General features: G+C 37.9%; 1 protein-coding gene across 1 annotated transcript in view; it reads right to left on the bottom strand.

Moving 5' to 3' along the window:
- Positions 1-7,418: 7,418 nt before the first annotated feature.
- Positions 7,419-20,527, bottom strand: part of man1c1.L (mannosidase, alpha, class 1C, member 1 L homeolog) — a 65,759-nt gene continuing 52,650 nt past the window's right edge. Inside the window, exons 10-13 of the mRNA XM_018246776.2 lie at positions 15,456-15,675; positions 13,100-13,272; positions 11,460-11,575; positions 7,419-8,417 (exon numbers count right to left, since the gene is read on the bottom strand). Of these exons, the coding sequence (XP_018102265.1) occupies positions 8,312-8,417; positions 11,460-11,575; positions 13,100-13,272; positions 15,456-15,675 (615 nt within the window). The 3' untranslated portion in view covers positions 7,419-8,311. The remainder of the gene's footprint in view (positions 8,418-11,459; positions 11,576-13,099; positions 13,273-15,455; positions 15,676-20,527) is intronic.

Genomic DNA, 20,527 nt, shown 5'->3' on the forward strand with positions numbered 1-20,527 from the left:
TCTTTTCTAAGCTTTTTTTGATAGAATAAAAATCGTTCGAATCGTTTGATCGTAGCTTTTGCGGTAAAATCCTTCGAATTCAATATTCAAATTCGAAGGATTTTACTTCGAGGGTTGAATTCGAGGGTTTATTACCCCTCGAAATTCAACCCCTGATAAATATGCCCCTATGTGGTGGTATATATATATATATATATATATATATATATATATATATATATATATATATATATATATATATAATGATGGTAGACGAGGGTTTCTGTTTTATTATTATCTTTTTAAAATCCTTCGAATTCGATATTCAAATTCGAAGGATTTTACTTCGAGGGTTGAATTCGAGGGTTTATTACCCCTCGAAATTCAACCCCTGATAAATATGCCCCTATGTGGTGGTATATATATATATATATATATATATATATATATATATATATATATATATATATATATATATATATATATATACATAATGATGGTAGACGAGGGTTTCTGTTTTATTATTATCTTTTTAAGCACAGTGCCCCAGTTTGCTAATTATGTGCATTAATGTGACATAGATTGGTCAGCATGTCCCCTGATCCCAGGAAAAATACATTTCCCAGTTAGATTGAAAACAGGATATTATGCTGGTCAAAGAACAGTAAATGCTCATCATGTATAATGGTGGTGCAGGTTTGTATGCCCCAGCCCTTCAGCAAAGGATGCTAAGTCAACAGCAAAACATTTGCACTTGATGAACTCATGTTGTCCCAGGAAGACAAGCATAGTAAAAACAAATAAAGATTACCACACAATTGGTAAGATTTATGATTATTTACAACAACAAAAACTCATAAGGCAATGTATAAATCCACACATGTGAGTAAACATTTCTTACCCTCACAGCACTTTTTAAACACTCCTCTATGTGGGATAACATGAGAGCAACTCAATGATTTGCTTTAGAATATTTTTCCTATTAATTTTAAGTATAGGTGTAGATCGGTGTGTATACTGCCTCTTCATTGCAGAAGTACCCAAAAACTAAATTGAGATAACCAGTAGACCACAGATGCACTACTAAATGTAGACCCCATATTGCTTAGTCTGTGTTTCCTGACTGGTTGTTAAATGTAGTTTCATTGTTAATACATTCTATATTGTCTTGCACATGTGGTTTATTTATTATTTCACAGTTCCTGCAGCACATTGCTCAACAAAATAGCTAGTGCCTACAACAGAGGTCCCCAACCTTTCACCTATGAGTAACATTCAGATGGAAAAAGAGTTGGGGAGCAACACAAGCATGAAAATATTTCTGGGTGGTGCCAAATAAGGTTTGTGATTGGCTATTGGTAGCCCCTATGTTGACTGGCAGCCTATAGGAGGCTCTGTTTGGCAGTACATCTGTTTATTTGCAACCAAAACTTGCCTCCAAGCCAGGAATTCAAAAATAAGTACCTGCTTTGAGACCACTGGGAGCAACATCCAAGGGTTTGGCTAGCAACATGTTGCTCACGAGCTACTTGTTGAGGATCACTGGCCTAGAAGATCAATGTATCCCATCCACTACTGGTCATTCAGATGGATTTGTCATACTCTTGTGTACCTTGGCAAAGTAGTAGATTGCACAATGGCACATTCATAGTTGAATTTAAAGGAAACTATTAACTGATTAAGACTTGTGTCAGTTTTTACTTTGAAGCAGGCGTGAGCCAAAGTTAGCTGGCTAACTTTTGTATAAAAAGTTTAAAAGTTGTAGCTTTACAGCATGATATTCCATAACTGTAGACTTCTTTTTCATTGCTGCAGCGTCTAAAGTTGGGGAGGTTGAAAAATATATGTTACACCTAGATTTAAAGGAGAATGAGAGTGAAAATCATCAAAGTGAGGGACCAATTGTTAGGCATAATGCAGCGACAAAATTGCTTACTTTTTACTTTCCCTCGGAGCAATGTGTGCCATTTTTTGTCTGGTTCCAGGTATGCTTTGCACAGTACAATAAGCTCACAGGAAGTACTATAATGCATATGTACCACACCTAGGTGAGGCTTAAGAAATTGGCATTCCCATTTTAGTTTAGTTTTTCAGTTGCTTAGGACCCCTAAACCCCACGACTCTTGCTCTAATCCAGATTAATCGAATACCTCGCAGTGTGATATTAGAGATACATATTTAACTCCTGTCTCCCTTAAAGGAACAGTAACATCAAAAAATATAATTGTTTTAAAGTAATACAAATATAATGCAGCGTTGCCCTGCACTGGTAAGACTGCTGTGTTTGCTTCAGAAACACTACTATTGTTTATATAATTAAACTGCTGTGTAGCCATGGGGGCAGCCATTCAAAGAAGAAACGGCTCAGGTTACACAGCAGAAAAACTCTGTAGAACATAATGGTGTTATATGTTATCCAAAATTTATCCTGTGCCATATAGCCTTTTTTTCAATTTCCCCCATTGCTATTCAGCAGCTTGTTTATATGAACTATAGTAGTGTTTCTGAAGCAAACAAATCAGTTTTACAGTGCAGGGCAACACTACATCATATTTTCATTACTTTAAAACACTTTTTTTTTGGTGTTACTGTTCCTTTAAAGTTATATTGCTGTTTAATAAGCACCACCTACAATATTTGCTCTCTCCCTCACGTTGCACACAGACAGATCATGTGTCTCTACCAGCTAATCTATCTCACAGAAATCCCTTTTCCCACAGAAAGTGTTGCTAGATCCAAATGCAACCGGGTAGTTTTATAGATTAATATGAGAGAGGTATATGGAAGTATATCACCTCTTTTGTCTGTGCAAACTCTGTATATGAAGAAAATAACAGGTATGGGAGCTGCTATCCAGAATACTTGGGATCTGGGGTTTTTCGAGATAAGGAATATTTCTCTATACCTTACGTCTACTATAAATAATTTAAATATTGCATAAACCCAATAAGATTGTTTTACAGTCAACAAGGATGAATTATATTTTGTGTGCTGTTTTACTATTACAGAGAAAAAATAAACATTTTTAAAAATTTGATTTATTTGATTAGAATGGAGTCTATGGGGCAAATTCACTAACCTCCAAAAATTCGCCAGCGACGCTTTTCTCACACCGCAACACTTCGCTAGGCGTAGATTTGCCAGGACAACGCTAATTCACTAAAATCCGAAGTTGCGTCCACAGCGCCGAACGCTGGCGAAGTAGCAATAGCGTTACTGCGGCGAAGCAGCGCTAGCCTTGCCTAATTTGCATACTGCAGGAAGTTAAAGTTGAATGGACGTATATGTTACAGCCAATATATTACACTACAGAAGCCTGGGAAACCTTAATAAAATAAAATAGAGTTGTTATATTGCCCTACACATGAGCCCAGTGTATAGTTTATGTGCCACATGTTAGGAAATATAGGGGGGAAGCCGGGTACCCTAAAAACAATTTACGATCTTTTGCAGCCTATCACCCTGAAAAACTGAAAAGTCACCAGCATTTTTTGGGACTTAGAAAATTTTTCAATTATTTTTTGAGGAAGTCCTATCGACTCTATTGCACTTCGCGTGGTCTGAGGTGGCGAAGGCAAGTCTGGCGCAAGAGGTAACGTTCAGTAAAATCCGCATCTTAGTCAATTTGTGAAGTATCACTCTTTCGCTTCTCACATAGGAGGCATGAAGATCTGTGCATTTCAGAATTTGCTTGTCAACTACAAATGTTCTTTGCAAAATCAGATAACAATTTGTGTGGTGTGAATGAAGTATAAGAATATTGAGCAAAACACATGTTCAACATAAGCTTTAATTATTGGCCAGATGTTGAACACTGGTGTATAATGCTTTTTTAATGTATTATTCTCATTCCCTGGCACTTGTAATTAAATCCGGAGGAGTCATTTTGTTTATTAACCTTTAGAAATAACAGATACTTCTAGTTTCAAAGTGTAGGTTATATCTATATTCAGACACCACAAAGCAGCCACAACATGTGCCCAATATAGGTAAATAAAGACATTAGTAAAGTCACATTTAAAAATGTAAATAGACTGTATTTATTAACAATGTTTATCACAATACTTATATTTTTTTTGTTTTTCTAATGCAAAAAAAATAGCATGTTCATATCTGTGATATCAGTTAGTGTTGTTAAATTCTGCATAGAATGAGCCTACTTAATAAAAGAAAAATATATAATTATGGTAAATGGCACTTAGATATGCATATGATCAAACTCAGACCCATGAGTGGTAGCTTGGCACCAGTGGGAGTCCAGCTGTAACAACTTACCCTGGTGGTCCAGTGGTGCGGCGGGGACGTGCCCCGGCGTGCATTCTTCCTATTTGTAGGCGCATGCGAGCTGGCGCGAAGTTTAAAAGTATTTAAAGGGCCATAATACAGTTTCTTACTGTTTGTTATAGGATCATCTGTATTGAGTTCCTGGTGCTTCTGTTCTGCAAATTTTGCCTGTTTCCTGATACCTGTTGTGACCCCTGCCTGTTTTGACGATTCTGACTACTGTAATCCTGACACAGCCTGGTAACCAAGTCTTCTGTATCCCTTCTGATTGATCTCCTGGTTTGACCGTTGCCTGTCTGACTCCTTTTCTACTCTGCCTGACCCGACCCGGCCTGATTTGACTACACTTTCTGCCTATGCCTTGTATTGTGACCTTCTGCCCAAAAGACTTTGCTTTACCATTGTGCCCCTTTGCTCGTCCAGAACCCTTCGATTGGCACTTCTCTTATTAAGACCTGGTGGCATCTAATTATCCGAGGGCTCCTCCCGAGGTGAAAGGCGGCTGTTAAAGGCAGAAGCAAGAGCCGAGAACAGGGTGCTTAGGATTGGTTCTGGATTTAGGGTACCGACCGTGACACCAGCAAATTCCCAGCCATGCTTAAGCTCTTATTCTTACACCCTCTGGTTAACAATGCTATTAATAAATATACTTAGCAGGAGAACATTAAAGAATTTGTGTTGATACATCACTGTATGGTCCAATGTCAACATATAAAAAAACTTGCTGCACTATAAAATACATTTAATAATAAAGTTTAGTAACCAAAAGTATGAATCATTGTTTAGGAGACCCTACCAGAATGATACTTTTTGCTTGCCTTTTTACTAAATATTTAAATGGAGGAAAGCCCTCTGCAGAAAATGGGCATCTTCTTTGGACCTTGGGGAGAGAGCGTATGATACAATTTTGGATATGAAATATATTTCTATAATTAACTTTTAGTATGATGTAGAGGGATATTCTGAGACAATTTGCAATTGGTTTCATTTTTTATTATTTGTGTTTTTTTTTTTTAGTTATTTAGCTTTTGACATTTCAGCAATCTGGCTGCTATGATCCAAATTATCCTAGCAACCATGCACTGATTTGAATGAGAGACTGAAATATGAATAGGAGAGGCCCTAAATAAATAGTAAGCCAAACAATAAAAAGTAGCAATAATACATTTGTAGCTTTACAGAGCATTTTTTTTAAGTGGAGTCAGTGACCCCCATTTGAAAGCTATTAACAGAAGAAAAAGGGAAATAATTAAAAAACTATAAAAAAAAAAAATGAAGGCCAATTGGAAAGTTGCTTAGAATTAGCCATTCTACAACATACTAATGGGGTTATATAATTAAAGGCACTAAGTTTGCCCAGGGCAGTAACCTATGGCAACCAATCAGCAGGTAGAATTTCCTGGCCACATGTTTAAAGGGCATGTAAAGGCAAAAAAATAAAATCCCATTTTTACTTTCTTTAATGAAAAAGAAACCTATCTCTATTATACTTTAATTAAAAAATGTGTACTGTTTTTATAAGAAACCTGACTGTATGCAGTGAAATTCTCCCTTCATTTACTGCTGTGGATAGGAATTGTCAGATGGTCCCTAACAGCTGAGCAGGGAAACAATCATACTCATGAACAGCAGGGGGGCCCTCCTTACTTTCCAGCCATGCAGAACTCAAGCAGCTTTGTTTATGACGATCCCTAAGCAGCGCAGACCACACTGAGCATGTGCACAGTCTTAGTCTTGCAAAGATGTTAAACAAAGTTACAAGGTGACAGCCCCCTGTAGCCAACTTTGAAAGCATAAATTATTTGTTTGATTAGGCGTGTGGTGCAGTAAGTTCATGTTTATATTTAGTATAAAAAATACAGCATTTCTAGCCTTATTCTATTTTAGACTTAACATGCCCTTTAAAAGCAAACATCTTATTGGTTGCTACTGGTTACTGCTCCTGGGCAAACTTAGTGCCTTTTATTACATGTGGGAGTAAGGGGCTGATTTATTAAAGCTTGTTGAACATGGATTTCTCTTAGCGCAAACAAACACATTTTTCTTATAGTAACCTAATCCACGATTTTATCAGGTGTAAAAAGCATAAAATCTCTGAATACGTATGAAAGTTAAGGCTGTTGAAGTCATGTAGAAGTCAATGGAAGTTCCCTTTCTTTTCTTTCAAAGATCAGCCTTTTGTTTGTGGTTTTAGAGGTTTTCGGAGGTCAAAACGTTCATTGTCGTACATATTTTTAGTTTGTTCATGAAAAATTCAGGGTTTTTGAATTTTTTCAACAGATATTTTTGTTCTTACTTTTTTTTATTCTGATCTTTTAATAACTTTCATGGCATTCATAATTTTAGAGAAATAGAGTTTAATTGTGGTTTCAAAAAGCTCTAATAGCACTAAAATTTGGGGGCTAAAATGGGGCTCCCCAAGTTAACTCAAAGGTGAACCGCCCCTTTAACAGAGTCAATGTAAAAATACATCCCTCCATTAAAAATACTGTTTAAATGGCACGTGGGGCTGCAATCTCACCAACATTTACTGAAATGTTTTTTTTTCTTGCCATTTCATAGCCACATGGATGGGAAGCTCAGTGTATTTCATTAAATTGCTTTTCATTCTAGTCCTGTGAGGGTCCCAAAAACTTTACATAAAGAGACACAGAGTAAACCGAGAAACCCCTCCTTAGTGGTGGGAAATCATCTAAGCTATAATAAACTGAAAAATGATCTTTTGCTTTCAGCTTTTGCAGTATGGGGGAAAAGCATTCACAAAGGGGGTTATTTATCAAACTTCGAATTCATCTCATGATTTTCTGAAAAAAACTCCAATAAATCCGCACAGGTTTTTTGGGCTTATTTATTAATACACTTTCCCGAAAATTTTGTTTGCAGGAAAAAATCGTGAAAAATCCAAATCCGCACAGGTTTTTTGGGCTTATTTATTAATACACTTTCGCGAAAATTTTATTTGCAGGAAAAAATCGTGAAAAATCAGATTTTCTCGATTTTTTTCGGATCTTTCATTCGATTTTCACGATTTTTTCGGATTTTTCACCCGAAAACTCCAAATTTTGCCAGAAAAAAAAAATCTGAGATCTGAGGTCTGAGATGCCTGATTTTCAGATTTGGACTTTTCCCATCCTCTGGGTTTAATAAATTCCAAAAAACACACAAATTTTTCGTGATTTTTGCATTCGGAGTTTAGTAAATAACCCACTAAAACTTTAAAATAAAATGTCAAGTTGAACTCAAAAATCCTCATGCAACAAAATAAAGTTTGCCAATGGTTTTAAAAACAAACAACAATAACTGTATCTATAATAATTTAGAAATACAAGAATGTACTAAACTAATGCACAGTACTTTGCTGTGATAAAACGTGCCTCAAATGTCATAATTCTGCATAGCACTTTTGAAGCAATCATACATATACATATATACACTGCATCTGTAAAGCAAATTCATTGCTCTTCAACACTCACATTTGCTGGAGTTGCACAAAATATAGCTGCATGTAAATATTGCAGCTCTGAGATCTCTGATTAAATGAAAACAAGATTAAATTACAAGGAAAAAAATATTTGGGGAGGAGTTCCATTTGCAAGCTGCCTTGGCTTTGAAAATTAAGAATTGCGACCAGCCCTGGAAAACAATGCATTGCCATAACCAGAAACATGCAATATGTGACCACTCAGCTGTTGTTGTACCATAATTAACAGGGATATGAGGAGCTACTATACAAGAACATTTGGAAGGCTACAAGTTGGACAAACCAGGTGTTGAAGGAGATACTGCACTAAAAAAGGAACAGACGTATCCCTTCACATATTCGTTTTGTTCTTGCAAAAAAAAAAGCAAACGCAGGCAGATTTTTTTTCTGCAGAAGGCCACTATTCTTTTAGTTCTAAATATAAGATGTTTTAGAGTTTCATACTGTTTTTAGATTTTTTTTCATTCCTGTTATCCCAAATTAATCTCATAAAATAGAATTTATCTCATACGAAAGTTTAAGCTTCTGATAAAAACTCTGACTGGATGTGTACTGTAATATTGTGCTTCAGCTTGACTTTAGATGAATAATTGGTAGTGGATGTGCTTCTGTGTTAAATACCCAGTCTTCTAGTGAAAGTAAATCATCTTCTGAAAACAGCAGGTAGAGGTATCTGTAGAATATATAAGAAAAAATTATTGATGAGTTGTAAAAAGTGTTGCCACTTTGACTTAATAGTATACAATAAACACCATCTCAGTAGAATGAAACATATGTTGAGACACTGCAGTTCTGTGCAATTTTTGGCAAATTAATTTATGTACATACCAAAAAAATCATCCACATGGCAGCTAAACCCACATGTTTATATAAGTTAACTAGCCGAGTCATAGGCAAACACAAGTGTGTGTGGCACATATGTACTGCATGACAATCTGGAGAGACCTAGAAAACACTAGAAAAGCAAGTTTCGATATTATCCTGGATTGTAGACTTTGACCTTGTCATGTACACATTGGGCTAACTAACATGAGCATGCAAGTAGACTTTTGTCTTATCAGAATTGAAATATTCCATTTCATAAACATTCTGGGGGCTGATAAGGTGCTTATCGTCAGCCTGCCAGTGAGACGGTGGTAAAAGCTGAATCTTGGGGGTGATAAAGCAATATACTGTATATTCAGCTTCTAAACTTTCTATTAGGCAATTTCAGAGGTAAATAAAATAATTGTGTGGTGTCCTTTTAAAAGGGGCTGATATAGCCTATGAATGAGTTGCTGGGCCCTGTGTTTAATCTTGACCAATATTTTATATAAATTATGAGGGTTATTTATCAAAGTCCGAATTTATCTCAATATTTTCTACTACAAACTCCGATCTAATCCGCTCGCGTCCTTTACGCTTTACGGAAAAAATACGATTTTCAAGTTTTTTTCAGATTTTTCATCTGATTTCCACGATTTTCACCCGATAACTCAGTTTTTTGCCTGAAAACTCAAAAAACATCAAAAAATCATTGGGACTTCTCCCATTGCAACCTCGACAGGTCTGAGATGCCAGATTTTCTGATTCAGACTTTTCCATCCTCGGGGTTTAATAAATTCTGAAAAATATGTGATTTTTTAAAAGTTAGATTTTCTTTAAAAAAAATCACAAATTTTTCGTGATTTTTGCATGCAGACTTTAGTAAATATCCCCCTATATGTTCTCTCTGAGCTTGTATAGAAATTCCTCCAGGTTCTCCAGTTTCCTGCTACACATAGGCAGCTTAATAATGAAATGGACCATAGTATGGATGTGTGTATATGGTATGGCTCTTAGACTGTAAGTTCCACTGGGGCAATCACTGGGAGTCGTTAAATGAACAGTGTTTTAAAGGAATGACAATATAATGTAGTGTTGTCCTGCACTGGTACAACTGGTGTATTTGCTTAAGAAACACAACTATAGTTTATATAAACAATCTGCTGTTTAGCCATGGGGGCAGCCATTGAAGCACAGAAAGAATCCCATTATACTATAGAGCTTATCTGTTATCTGCTATGTACCTGTGCCTTTTCTCCTTTTTCTGCTTTGAATAACTGACCCCATGGCTACACAGCAACTTGTTGATATAAGCTTTAGTTGTGTTTCTGAAGCAAACACACCAGTTGTACCAGTGCAGCACAACACTACAATTGTCCTGTAAAACACTTTCATTTTTGGTGTTACTGTTCCTTTAACAATTTCGTTAAAGTGCTGCATAACATGTTGGCGCTATAATAAGAAAGAAGAAGAATTAAAAAAAGCATCAGGAATGCAAAGTCTTTTTCAGCTGCTGGTTTTCCTAATGACTAATGATGGGAGACCAAACAGCAGTGGTACCTCAGCAGTGCACTCCAACCAATGTAGATACATTAAAAAGAAAACTTTATTGGTAAGATTTACTAAGGTTCACACTGATTTCTATATTGCTTCATTAGCAATAGTATTTCCTAATTTCATCTCCCATCTGCTAATATAATTATATTCACTTGCGTTAGTAGATGCCAATTCTTTACTATATTCTCTACATAATATTGTGGTTAGGGAATATATGGAAAAATTAATATTTTTCCAATTTAAGGCAATCCCCTGCATTCTTCAGATGGCATCATTCTTTTCTGACTATCTCAGCGGAAATGAAATGGAGCTGCGCCTTCATCTGCCAATGCCCAATTCGTAAGCTGAGATGGGGCACTGGCAGGGGAAATTCTGAAGCTGGCCATAGACATGCAGATTATAGCCTATGTTGGACGAACAATCGTCCATTCCAATCTTCCGACCTGCAACTAACCATTCAGATAAATAAAGTAGTAAAGAGAACAAACACACAGGCCATTAATTGATAGACAGCAATCATACGAAAGTTCTGTCCGATAAATAGTAGTGACAGTCTCCCACTGATATCATCAATACATGCAGAGATATTATCGTTAGCCGACAGAAATCTTCTAACCTGTCCGATCGCCATGGTACGAAAAATGTTGGGACAATCCACACATGGCCCGAAAATTGTATGAAACTTTTTTTCGTATGATGGTATCTTTGCGTCTATGGCCAGCTATAGTCTGGACAGACTGAAGGATCAAAGGACTATACAATATATGCACAGGTGGCCACAGTAAGGTTGAAATCAGTCTACCAACTTAATTTGAGGATAAAAGGCCAACTTAAGTTCGCATGCAGGGCATCATCAGAAACTGATGTATCCACTGGAGGAACATTTAGTGCCCTGTTTCCTACTGAAAAATACTCAATTATGATTTTTAGAACTCTAGCCATGAGTCAGCTAATTACACTTGTACCACCTGTACACGCTGATAGTTGCCCTGCTACTGTGCTCTAACTTGGTTTTTACCTTCTTAACACATTGAACATCCCTCCTGTTGTATTGCCTAGCTACCTGGGGATGTGTTCTGATTGGAGCATGGTTAGTTGAATAAACACAACCGATAAAGTAATCAAGGAAAAGTAAAGACAGGAACTATTAGGTATGTTTGACTGAATAGAGAAATACCATAAAACTATGCCTGCATAAATATTGCCCTATACTATACAAGGCACAATTTAGTAGAAACATTTAGGGTACTATGACCCTTTATTTTATTGAATTAGCCTCACTATTAACAATAAATCACTCAGATCATGTAAATATAGTTTATATAATAATATAACAATATATAAAAATACTTACTTTAATGTTTCTGACATGAAAAAGCTTTGCTGAACATTGTCATGGTTTGGACTCTTGCTGTAAACATCCTTGATGCCTGAAAATCCACTTTCTATCCTGCAATATTTCTCTAGTGCCTGATGAAAAAATAAAATACATTTTGAGATTACATATGTAGGGATGTGTAAAATAGCCACCCCTAGTATTATGTGCAGGCAGTCCCTCCAGTGTTATAGACACCTAACTGGGTCCTAAAATACAGTTGGGAGGGGTACGGTTTGCTCTTCCTGCTTTAAGCTATGCCCCTTGCTGTTTCTCACAGTGACCAGCAGATGGCATTATGCTAGAGTATAAAAGGCTCTGAAGCATGCTTTCAGGTCCATCTTGTGCTGGCTCTAGCCTGTGCAGGAGGCAGAGCTCGAGTGGAACCTAGACAGGTCAGGTCTAGTAAGAATAGGCTACTCACCCTTATAGATCACTCTAGGAGTGACAGTCAGTCAGATTATTTAGCTGAGCAGCTTGAGGCTCCTTCGAGGATTGTAGTGGGATTAAGATCCCAGGGTACTCATTGCCCAGAAGTAGGGACTAAGTGTACAGACCTAGGGTAGATAGATTCCCCTCAGGTTCCACTTAGGGAAAAGGCTGAAAACTGGGTGTACCTCCTCAAAGCTGCATGTCTTGTTCCTATCTCTGAGGAGAATCATACTGACCAAAGGTGCTGTGAGTACTGCCTATTCAATGTACTGTATGAACCTGCAATGTTCTGATTTATGTACACTCCACTGAGGATTGTATACTGTGATCACTAAATCTGTTCTATGGTTAAGTTATAAGAACCACTGGCGCCCAATTCTTTGCACCCTGAATACACTTACAGTTGCACTACACCCTGCTTCCACATCGCTGCGAAGGCTCACTCCCTAAGATTTTAAGGTCTCATCCGGAGCATATGTACTGGGAGTGAAGCTTATAGTAGAGTTAGGTGCACTCAATTTACTATAGCGCTACACATATTATTGGTGCAATAACCAAATTGTAGTATCCATCTGTTAAAATGTCAACTGTAACATATAGCTATGTTAATTCAGAAACAGGTAAACACCCTTTCCTCTAGCTGGTTATGGACTCATCTTAACATTAGTGTTAGCACTTAGGAGCAGCAACAATAAGATGCTAATGTTGCAAGTTGCAGCTAATATTTTCATAGTGAAGAATGTGTCACTTGCAGCACTAGGTCCTAGTGGGTGATTCTCATGTAACAAGTCTGCTGTGTCTATTGATACAACCCACTGTAGGAACCCTGGAGTGACCAAGTTTATGGTATCTTTTGCTTCAGGGTTCCACATAATCAATAGGCATACATGCACGTGATTCACCAGAAGACAGACACAATGGTGCTTGGTACCAGTATACAGAGGTGCCAGGAGCATGTTGAAGTACCTTCAGTGAATATTGTCAATAAGCTTAACATATGTTAAAGTGAAAACACTTGTGGCTAGTAAATGTGGCACTAGTAAATGAGTTCCTATTTTATGATGCTGCAAATGCACTTTTACAGACTTGGTTCCAATAATATGAAATTTCAACATCCCAACTACAAACCTCTTAGCCTTTTCCAAAGAAAATAGCAAAAAATTTAAGTATCTTGAAGACGTCCTTACCTGTACAATCTCCCAGCCCCATTCTCTGTATTTCGGATTGTGCGTTAACCTCCACAGGTAAACATAACTTTCAGCCACTTCTGGCCGCAACAAGTAATATCTTTCACTTAATCGTGATGCTGTGGCTTCAGCTCCAAAGTCAAACCTGAAAACTTCTGGTCCCAGCTTGGTATCTAAACAAAATGCATTAATAAATTTATCAAGACACATGGCTGCAAGCTGAGCACTTTTTTTTACATCACTAAGCATAATATATAATTATTCTTTATAATTATACAGTATATGTTATCTCTGATTCATGGCTTGTGTATTTACAATCACAATTTACTAAATGTAATGGGCCTCATTTTCAAGGCACAAGACAAGCTGCAGTGGGCACAAATCATCATGTTTTTTGTACTTTTCCACCCACTTGGCATGAGCATAGGTCCATGGGCTTAGGTGCTCCAGAATAAAACACATTCATACACTCCAAGTGCATTAGGAAAACACACAGGGCTTGGCAAGTGGGCAACAGGGCTTAAAAGGCTGTATTTTGTCTAAAGGAGTAAATACAGTGCCACAATCCTAGTCTAAGGCATTAAGTTGTGTGGGGGAAGAATTGGTTAATCAAATGAAAGTACAGCACTATGAATTAAGCGGGATAAGCTATTTTAAAGGAACAGTGACATAAAAAAAATTAAATTGTTTTAAAGTAATAAAAATATAATGCAGTGTTGCCCTGCTCTGATAAAACTCTGTGTTTGCATCAGAAACACTACAATTGTATATATGAATCAGTTGCTGTGTAGTAATGGGGGCAACCATTAAAAGAAGAAAAGGCTCAAGTTACACAGCAGATAAATGCTGTAGATTAATAATGGTGTTATCTGTTATCCACTATTTAACCTGTTCCATATAGACTTTTTTCCACCATTGCTATACATCAGCGTGTTTTTATGACCTATAGTAGTGTTTCTGAAGCAACCTCTTTGAGGTTTTAGATGCAATACCACTGTATATGACACTGTGGCTAACACCACCTTTATATATCCATGTAATACACACTGACACTTTTACTAAGCATTTCATTAGACTGCAGTAATTGAAAACCACTCTGCTCTGTATTGATTCTCTGATATCCAGTTCACTTTATATAGTAATAGAAAAAGTGTCTGAACATTATTATCTCGGTTCGCTGATATGGCTCTATGGCTATAAGTAACTCCCTGCTTTTGACTGCAGAAAACAATCTGGGGATCAGTTAGTACTTCTGCCCTCGAAAGTTTGTCAGGTAGTAGCTGGAAACCACACAAAGCTGTATATTTTTATATTCATTTGATTATAAAGATAAAGATGTATGTGCTGAAAAAGTGCAGAGCATAAGTTCAATGAATACAGCTTGTGCTGAACATACTGTTGCCCTATTGTTTTAATCATGAATTCAGTGGCGTAACTATAGAGGAAGCAGACACTGCATGTCATTGGGGCACCTGGGGAACAGAGGGGCTTTCTCTGTAGTATGGCCAGCAGAGTGGGAGATGTAATGAGCACCCTTCCGAGTTTTTTTTTTTGGTGGGGTGGTCCGGTGCTGTTTTGCTTCACCCCTGTATGAATTATATGATTTTTTTTATTTCTTGAGCCAAACAGGGCAAATAGGGAAACTAAGGCAGATAATTACAATACTAGAGCACCTTATGTTACTGTAACCACCCTGCATAATGCACAAAGCAGTCACAACAAACGGGGTTGTACACTGGTAGTCTATGGTAATAACAAAAAACATGGATTTGAAATGATTAAACCATGAGGCAAAAAGTATGTTCAGCTAAAGCCCTATTTATTGCACTGACGTTGAACAAGGGGGTACATTGCCCCTTCAAAGTACAAAGCATCAATTGAGATAAATAAAGAAGTTGTTTATACTGTATAAACAGCCAGAGCCATCATTGGATGGTGCTTACAAAGGGACAAATGTGTTCATCATGGAGTTCTTGACCATTAGGTTTATGAACTTCTCATGGAGACTTGTAAAGTGCCATCACTATACATATTTTGTAAATTACCCCCTTAGTGATACTGTAGCTGGTAGCACAATAGCAAAACTTTCAGTTTGACATGATTCAGAACTTCAGTGTTTCAAACCATTTTCTAATAACTACTCTACTTCAGTTCTGTGCTGAACACTTCACAAGCACACAGCCCAAATTCTGCGCTGATTCATACAGATAACAAATATGTTTATGGGCACGAACTTGTACTTCCTGTGCACTCATTTGTATCATATACCAAGAAGTTCGAGAAAACCAACATGTAACTACTTAAACGAAACTTGCTAAGTGCACGCAGCACTGAATCTGAGATAACAAAATCATACCTGTACGTGCATAAGATTCATGGCATGTATTTGCAATTTCTGCTGCTAACTCCATATAATGGTCTCTCTTCTGTGCAGGTGCATCTCTTGCCCCAAGAGCAAACATTCCTGCAGCAAAGCAGGTTAGATGTCCCATTTTATGGTCCAGAATCCCACCTCTCCACTCAGCAATGTATGTTAGTCCTCCAGGAGACTTTCTTATAAGATGTGTTTCTATTGCCTAAAATAATATTAAAAAGCTGTTAGAAGTTATTCTAAATATGTGTTATATTTGTATAAAAATGTAAAAGTCCTTAGCTAGATAGCAGAATGCATTAATAAAATGTGTGCATTGTAAATGCCTGTGTTTATAAATAAACATAATAAACATTTATTTTCAGCATGGGCCATTCAGATCTGAGACGTCATTTACAAACTGCAGGGCAGGGAGCAAATCTGGCTAAAAAAAAAAGATGCAAGTTGCCATGTTTTTCATGTTTTGCACCCTGCCCCTCAATGAGCACCCACAGGATGTAAGTACAGAGCTGCATTGCGCCCACCTGCACTTTTCACCAGATTTTTAATCGTAGTGGGTTGTAATGTGCAGCAGTGCCCCAAAGTGTTTAGGGTAAATAAGTAAAAGGTCATAATTTAAAATATACTTATATATAATTAGTATGGTGTAGACACAAAAGTGTACTAAGACAGTTAGTATTGCTTTTTAGACAGGTCTGTGTATTTGTGTGATGCATGAACACTGGGGTTTATTTGGAGGGACTGAAATCGATGGTCTTTTTCAACCCAAATTAGTATGGACACTTTAAGTACTGAGTTTTCAGTACCTTAAAAATATGGCACCAAATTACTTGAAACTACCGTTATAGATTTGCATGTGGATTGCTGGCGAGAGCTTCTGAGGTGATGGAAAAAAGAAAAACACATTTCTGTTCCATAAAATGTATGCCACCCCCTTCTTGCCCAGTTTCCCAAGCCTCACCAGAATCACTACGGTTTATGGCCGAATAGTATCTGGATATATGCCTGTCCAACATTCCTGAACCCAAGGTATTAATGTATCAAAGTTAGTCCTCCCCTAGCTTTCCACTAGACTTTGGAATGTTGTTCTTGGAAATTGCTTCCATTTGGCCACAAAAGCATTAGTAGCATGATGTTAGGGCTCAGGCTTGGCTCAAATTCTGCGTTTCAATTCATCCCAAAGGTGTTTTTGGTTGAGGTCAGGTCTCTGTGAAGACCAGTCATGTTTTTCCACTCCAATCTCAGCAAACTAATTCTGTACAGAACGTGTACACAATACATTTCTGTTATTGTGCTGAAAGAGAAAAGAGCCTTTCCAAATTTTTTTGTCACAAGAATGGAAGAATGTAAACCAATAACATAACCATGCAAACTCTGCACCAACAGTAGTGGCCTGAGAGGCTCAGATCACGGGTCTGCTGTGTGGTAGTTCCCCTCCCCGGCTATTTCTGTGTGTAGGGGGGGGGCTGGTCTGGTCTAGTTACACCAATGACAGAATTGTCAGGACTGTCATTGTGTAATTTAGGCTGAGGCTGTTTCTTGGCCTGCGTATAAATGCAGGACGAAAAACAGCTGATCCGTATCTAATAAACCCAAGTTTTCTGTCAGATTGCCAGATGGTGAAATATCAATTATCCCTCTAGATAGCAGTTTCCAATGATGGTGACATTTGTTCCATTTCTCCCTATGAATTGGAATCTGAACTGCAGACTCTAAGTGGGGAACTTGCAGCACCGAGGACAGCGGCAAACGAGGGGGAGGAAAGGAGACTCGCAGAGCAACCACTGGCAAAGGCTAGTGGAGTGGGGAGAGGGGAAGGGGCAGTGGAGGCTAAGAAGGGAGGAAGGTTTGTGACAGTCAGGAGGGGATGTAGGAGAGGCAGGGGGGCTGGTCCACAGCTTGTCCAATACAGCAAATTCACCATTTTGGCTGAAGATGCTGGGAAGGAAAGCTCTGAACTGGCATGTATGGAGCAGGCTGACTCTCAGAGCCCCCTGAGCGGCAGTGGCTCTAATACGGGTGGTTGGGGGAGTGCAAGGAAGGAAGGCAGGTTCTAGTTATAGGGGATTCAATTATTAGAAAGGTGGATAACCTGCCGTAAGGACCCTGCTGCTTGCCTGGTGCTAGGGTTCAGCATGTGGTAAAACGAGTGGACAGATTATTGGGGGGGGGGGGCTGGGGAAGACACGGCAGTCTTGGTACACATAGGTACCAATGACAAAGTTGGAGGAGGTGGTGAAGTCCTCAAGAACAATTTTAAAAAAAAACTAGGTGTAAAGTTGAGGGCAAGGACTTCCAGGGTAATTTTCTCAGAGATATTACCTGTGCCACGAGCAACGCTAAGAAGATAGCGGGAGCTTAGGGAGATTAATGCATGGCTGAGAGATGGGTGTAGGGAGGAGGGTTTCTTTGCTAGGGATGGGCTGCACCTCAATTATGATGGTGCAGCTGTTTTGGGGGAGAAGATGGCTAGACGGTTGGAGGAGATTTCAAACGAGGCGTGGGGGGGAGGGTTCAGTAAAAGATTCAGTGGAAGACAGGTTAGATGAGATAGTGGGAAAAGGAAAGGAAAATGAGGGAGGAGATTTGGTTGGGGGTACTGTTAAGGATAGGGAGAACCACATGTCATTTGTTGAATATGGTACCAGTATTAAATGTATGTAAGGAGTCTGACTGGTAAAATGGGAGAGCTGGAGGTGCTGGTGCTAAAGGGAAAATAGGATGTGATTGGTGTGGCCGAAATATGGCTGAATGAGTCGCAAAACTGGACAGTTAATATCAGCGGCTATACTTTGTTTTGGGACAGGGACAATAGAAAAGGAGAAGGGGTATGTCTGTTTGTTAGGCAGGATTAAGCTTATATAAAGAAGGAGGTTATGTTAGAAAATGAGGAGGCAGAAGTCTTATGGGTGGAGTTCTTTAACAATTGTAAAGAGTCCAGCAAATGAATTGTAGGAGTATGCTATAGACCCCCTAATGTAAGTGAAGAGGAGGCGGCTAAGCTCCTGATGCAAATAGAAAAGGCTGCTAGTTTGGGTAAAGTAATGAAAATGGGGGATTTTAATTACCCAGATATTGACTGGAACAACAGTACTGTTAGATCAGTTAATGGGAACAAGTTTATAAATGTAGAAGCTCTAAGAATCACCCTATGTGGCTTAATATAGAAGTAAAGAAGTTAATAGGGAATAATAGGGAAGATGGCTAGACGTGGGGGGGTAGGGTTCAGTAAAAGATTCAGTGGAAGACAGGTTAGATGAGATAGTCGGCAAAGGAAAGGAAAATGAGGGAGGAGATTTCTGGGATTTTAATTACCCAGATATTGACTGGAGCAACAGTACTGTTAGATCAGTTAATGGGAACAAGTTTATAAATGTAGAAGCTCTAAGAATCACCCTATGTGGCTTAATATAGAAGTAAAGAAGTTAATAGGGAAGAAGAGAAAGGCAATTAAAAACTACAAGTCTGTTGGGACAGAAGCTGCATTTAAAGAATATAAACACTATAATAAATGTTGTAAATCAGCAATCCGGAAGGCAAAGAAAGGAAATGAAGAGTGCATTGCGGCAGAGGCTAAGACTAACCCCAAAAAGTTTTATAAATACATTAATATTAAAAAGGTTGAAAGTGTTGCTCCATTAAATAATGGTACCAGTATGGTTGTAACAGTTACCGAAAAGGCAAATGTGCTAAATGAGTTATTTTCTTCAGTGTATATAATAGAGGAGTCTGAGTTTACTTCATAGCTGCACTGATGGCTCAGCTCAATCTAGTCAGTGGCTTACTCAGGATATGATCCATAAAGCTTTATTAAAAATGAATGTAAACAAGGCTCCAGGGCCTGATGGCATACACCCCCTGGGTTCTAAGAGAGCTTGATTCAGTTTTAGACCAGCCCTTATTTCTGATTTTCTCAGATTCACTTTCATCTGGATGGTGCCTATGGATTGGAGAAAAGCTGATGTCATTCCAATATTTAAAAAGGGATTACTATCTCAGCCTGGCAATCATAGGCCAGTAAGTTTGACATCTGTGGTGGGCAAATTATTTGAAGGTTTGTTAAGGGATCACATTCAAAATTTTGTCCTAGTTAATGACATTATAAGCAGCAATCAGCATGGCTTTATAAAGGATAGGTCATGTTAGACTAATTTGATTGCTTTTTGTGATGATATAAGTAAGATGCAGGACAATGGGGTGGGTTTAGATGTGATCTATTTGGATTTTGCCAAAGCGTTTGATACTGTGCTCCACAAACGACTGCTTTCTTAGATAGGTCATAGTACAAGTTGATCCAGGGACTAGATCTGCCATTTTGGAGTCAGGAAGGAATTTTCCCCCTCTGAGGCAAATTGGAGAGGCTTCAGATGGGGTTTTGTTCCTTCCTCTGGATCAACTGGCAGTTAAAAAAAGTTAAAAGGTTGAACTTGATGGACGTGTGTCTTTTTTCAACCTAACTTACTATGTTACTATGTTATTATGTTTTCCTTTCGCTGCCTGAGACAATTGGGAATTTGTCCAGATAGTTTTATCCATATAGTGTATATATATTTTCATTTGTGGAATTTGGTAATGCCAACAAAATGTGATATTTGGGTGGGGTGTTCTAAATCCACACCAGAGGGATACTAGTGTAGCTGTTAAACTACAACTTTAGTAACTGTATGATAGAATTTCCCAATTTAGGACAACTAAGAATTAATAGAATTTAACTTGGCCTAAACAGGTCTCTTGTACATTGTTTGATTTAAAAAAAGGAGCAAAATTGATCTTGAATTTGAAACAATAGACTACATAAGAGAGAGAAAAAAGAACTGAGCACTTCTGCCAAATATTAGCACTTTGGCTCAAAGGCTGCACCACTTTTTAATCCTTCAATCTGCAAATGGACAGAATATCTGTTTTAAGGTTAGTAAGATCTGATTTAATATCTAGATATGGCTGCATAATGTGCAGACACATTTTTGTGTTGGCTATTGTAGGCATTAACATGCTATAAAGGACTTAATTTGCCACTTAAAGTATTTTCCATTTAATCGACTCTCCTGAAAGCTATT

The sequence above is a fragment of the Xenopus laevis genome, chromosome 2L (genome assembly GCF_017654675.1).
Source record: "Xenopus laevis strain J_2021 chromosome 2L, Xenopus_laevis_v10.1, whole genome shotgun sequence".
NCBI lineage: Eukaryota > Metazoa > Chordata > Amphibia > Anura > Pipidae > Xenopus > Xenopus laevis.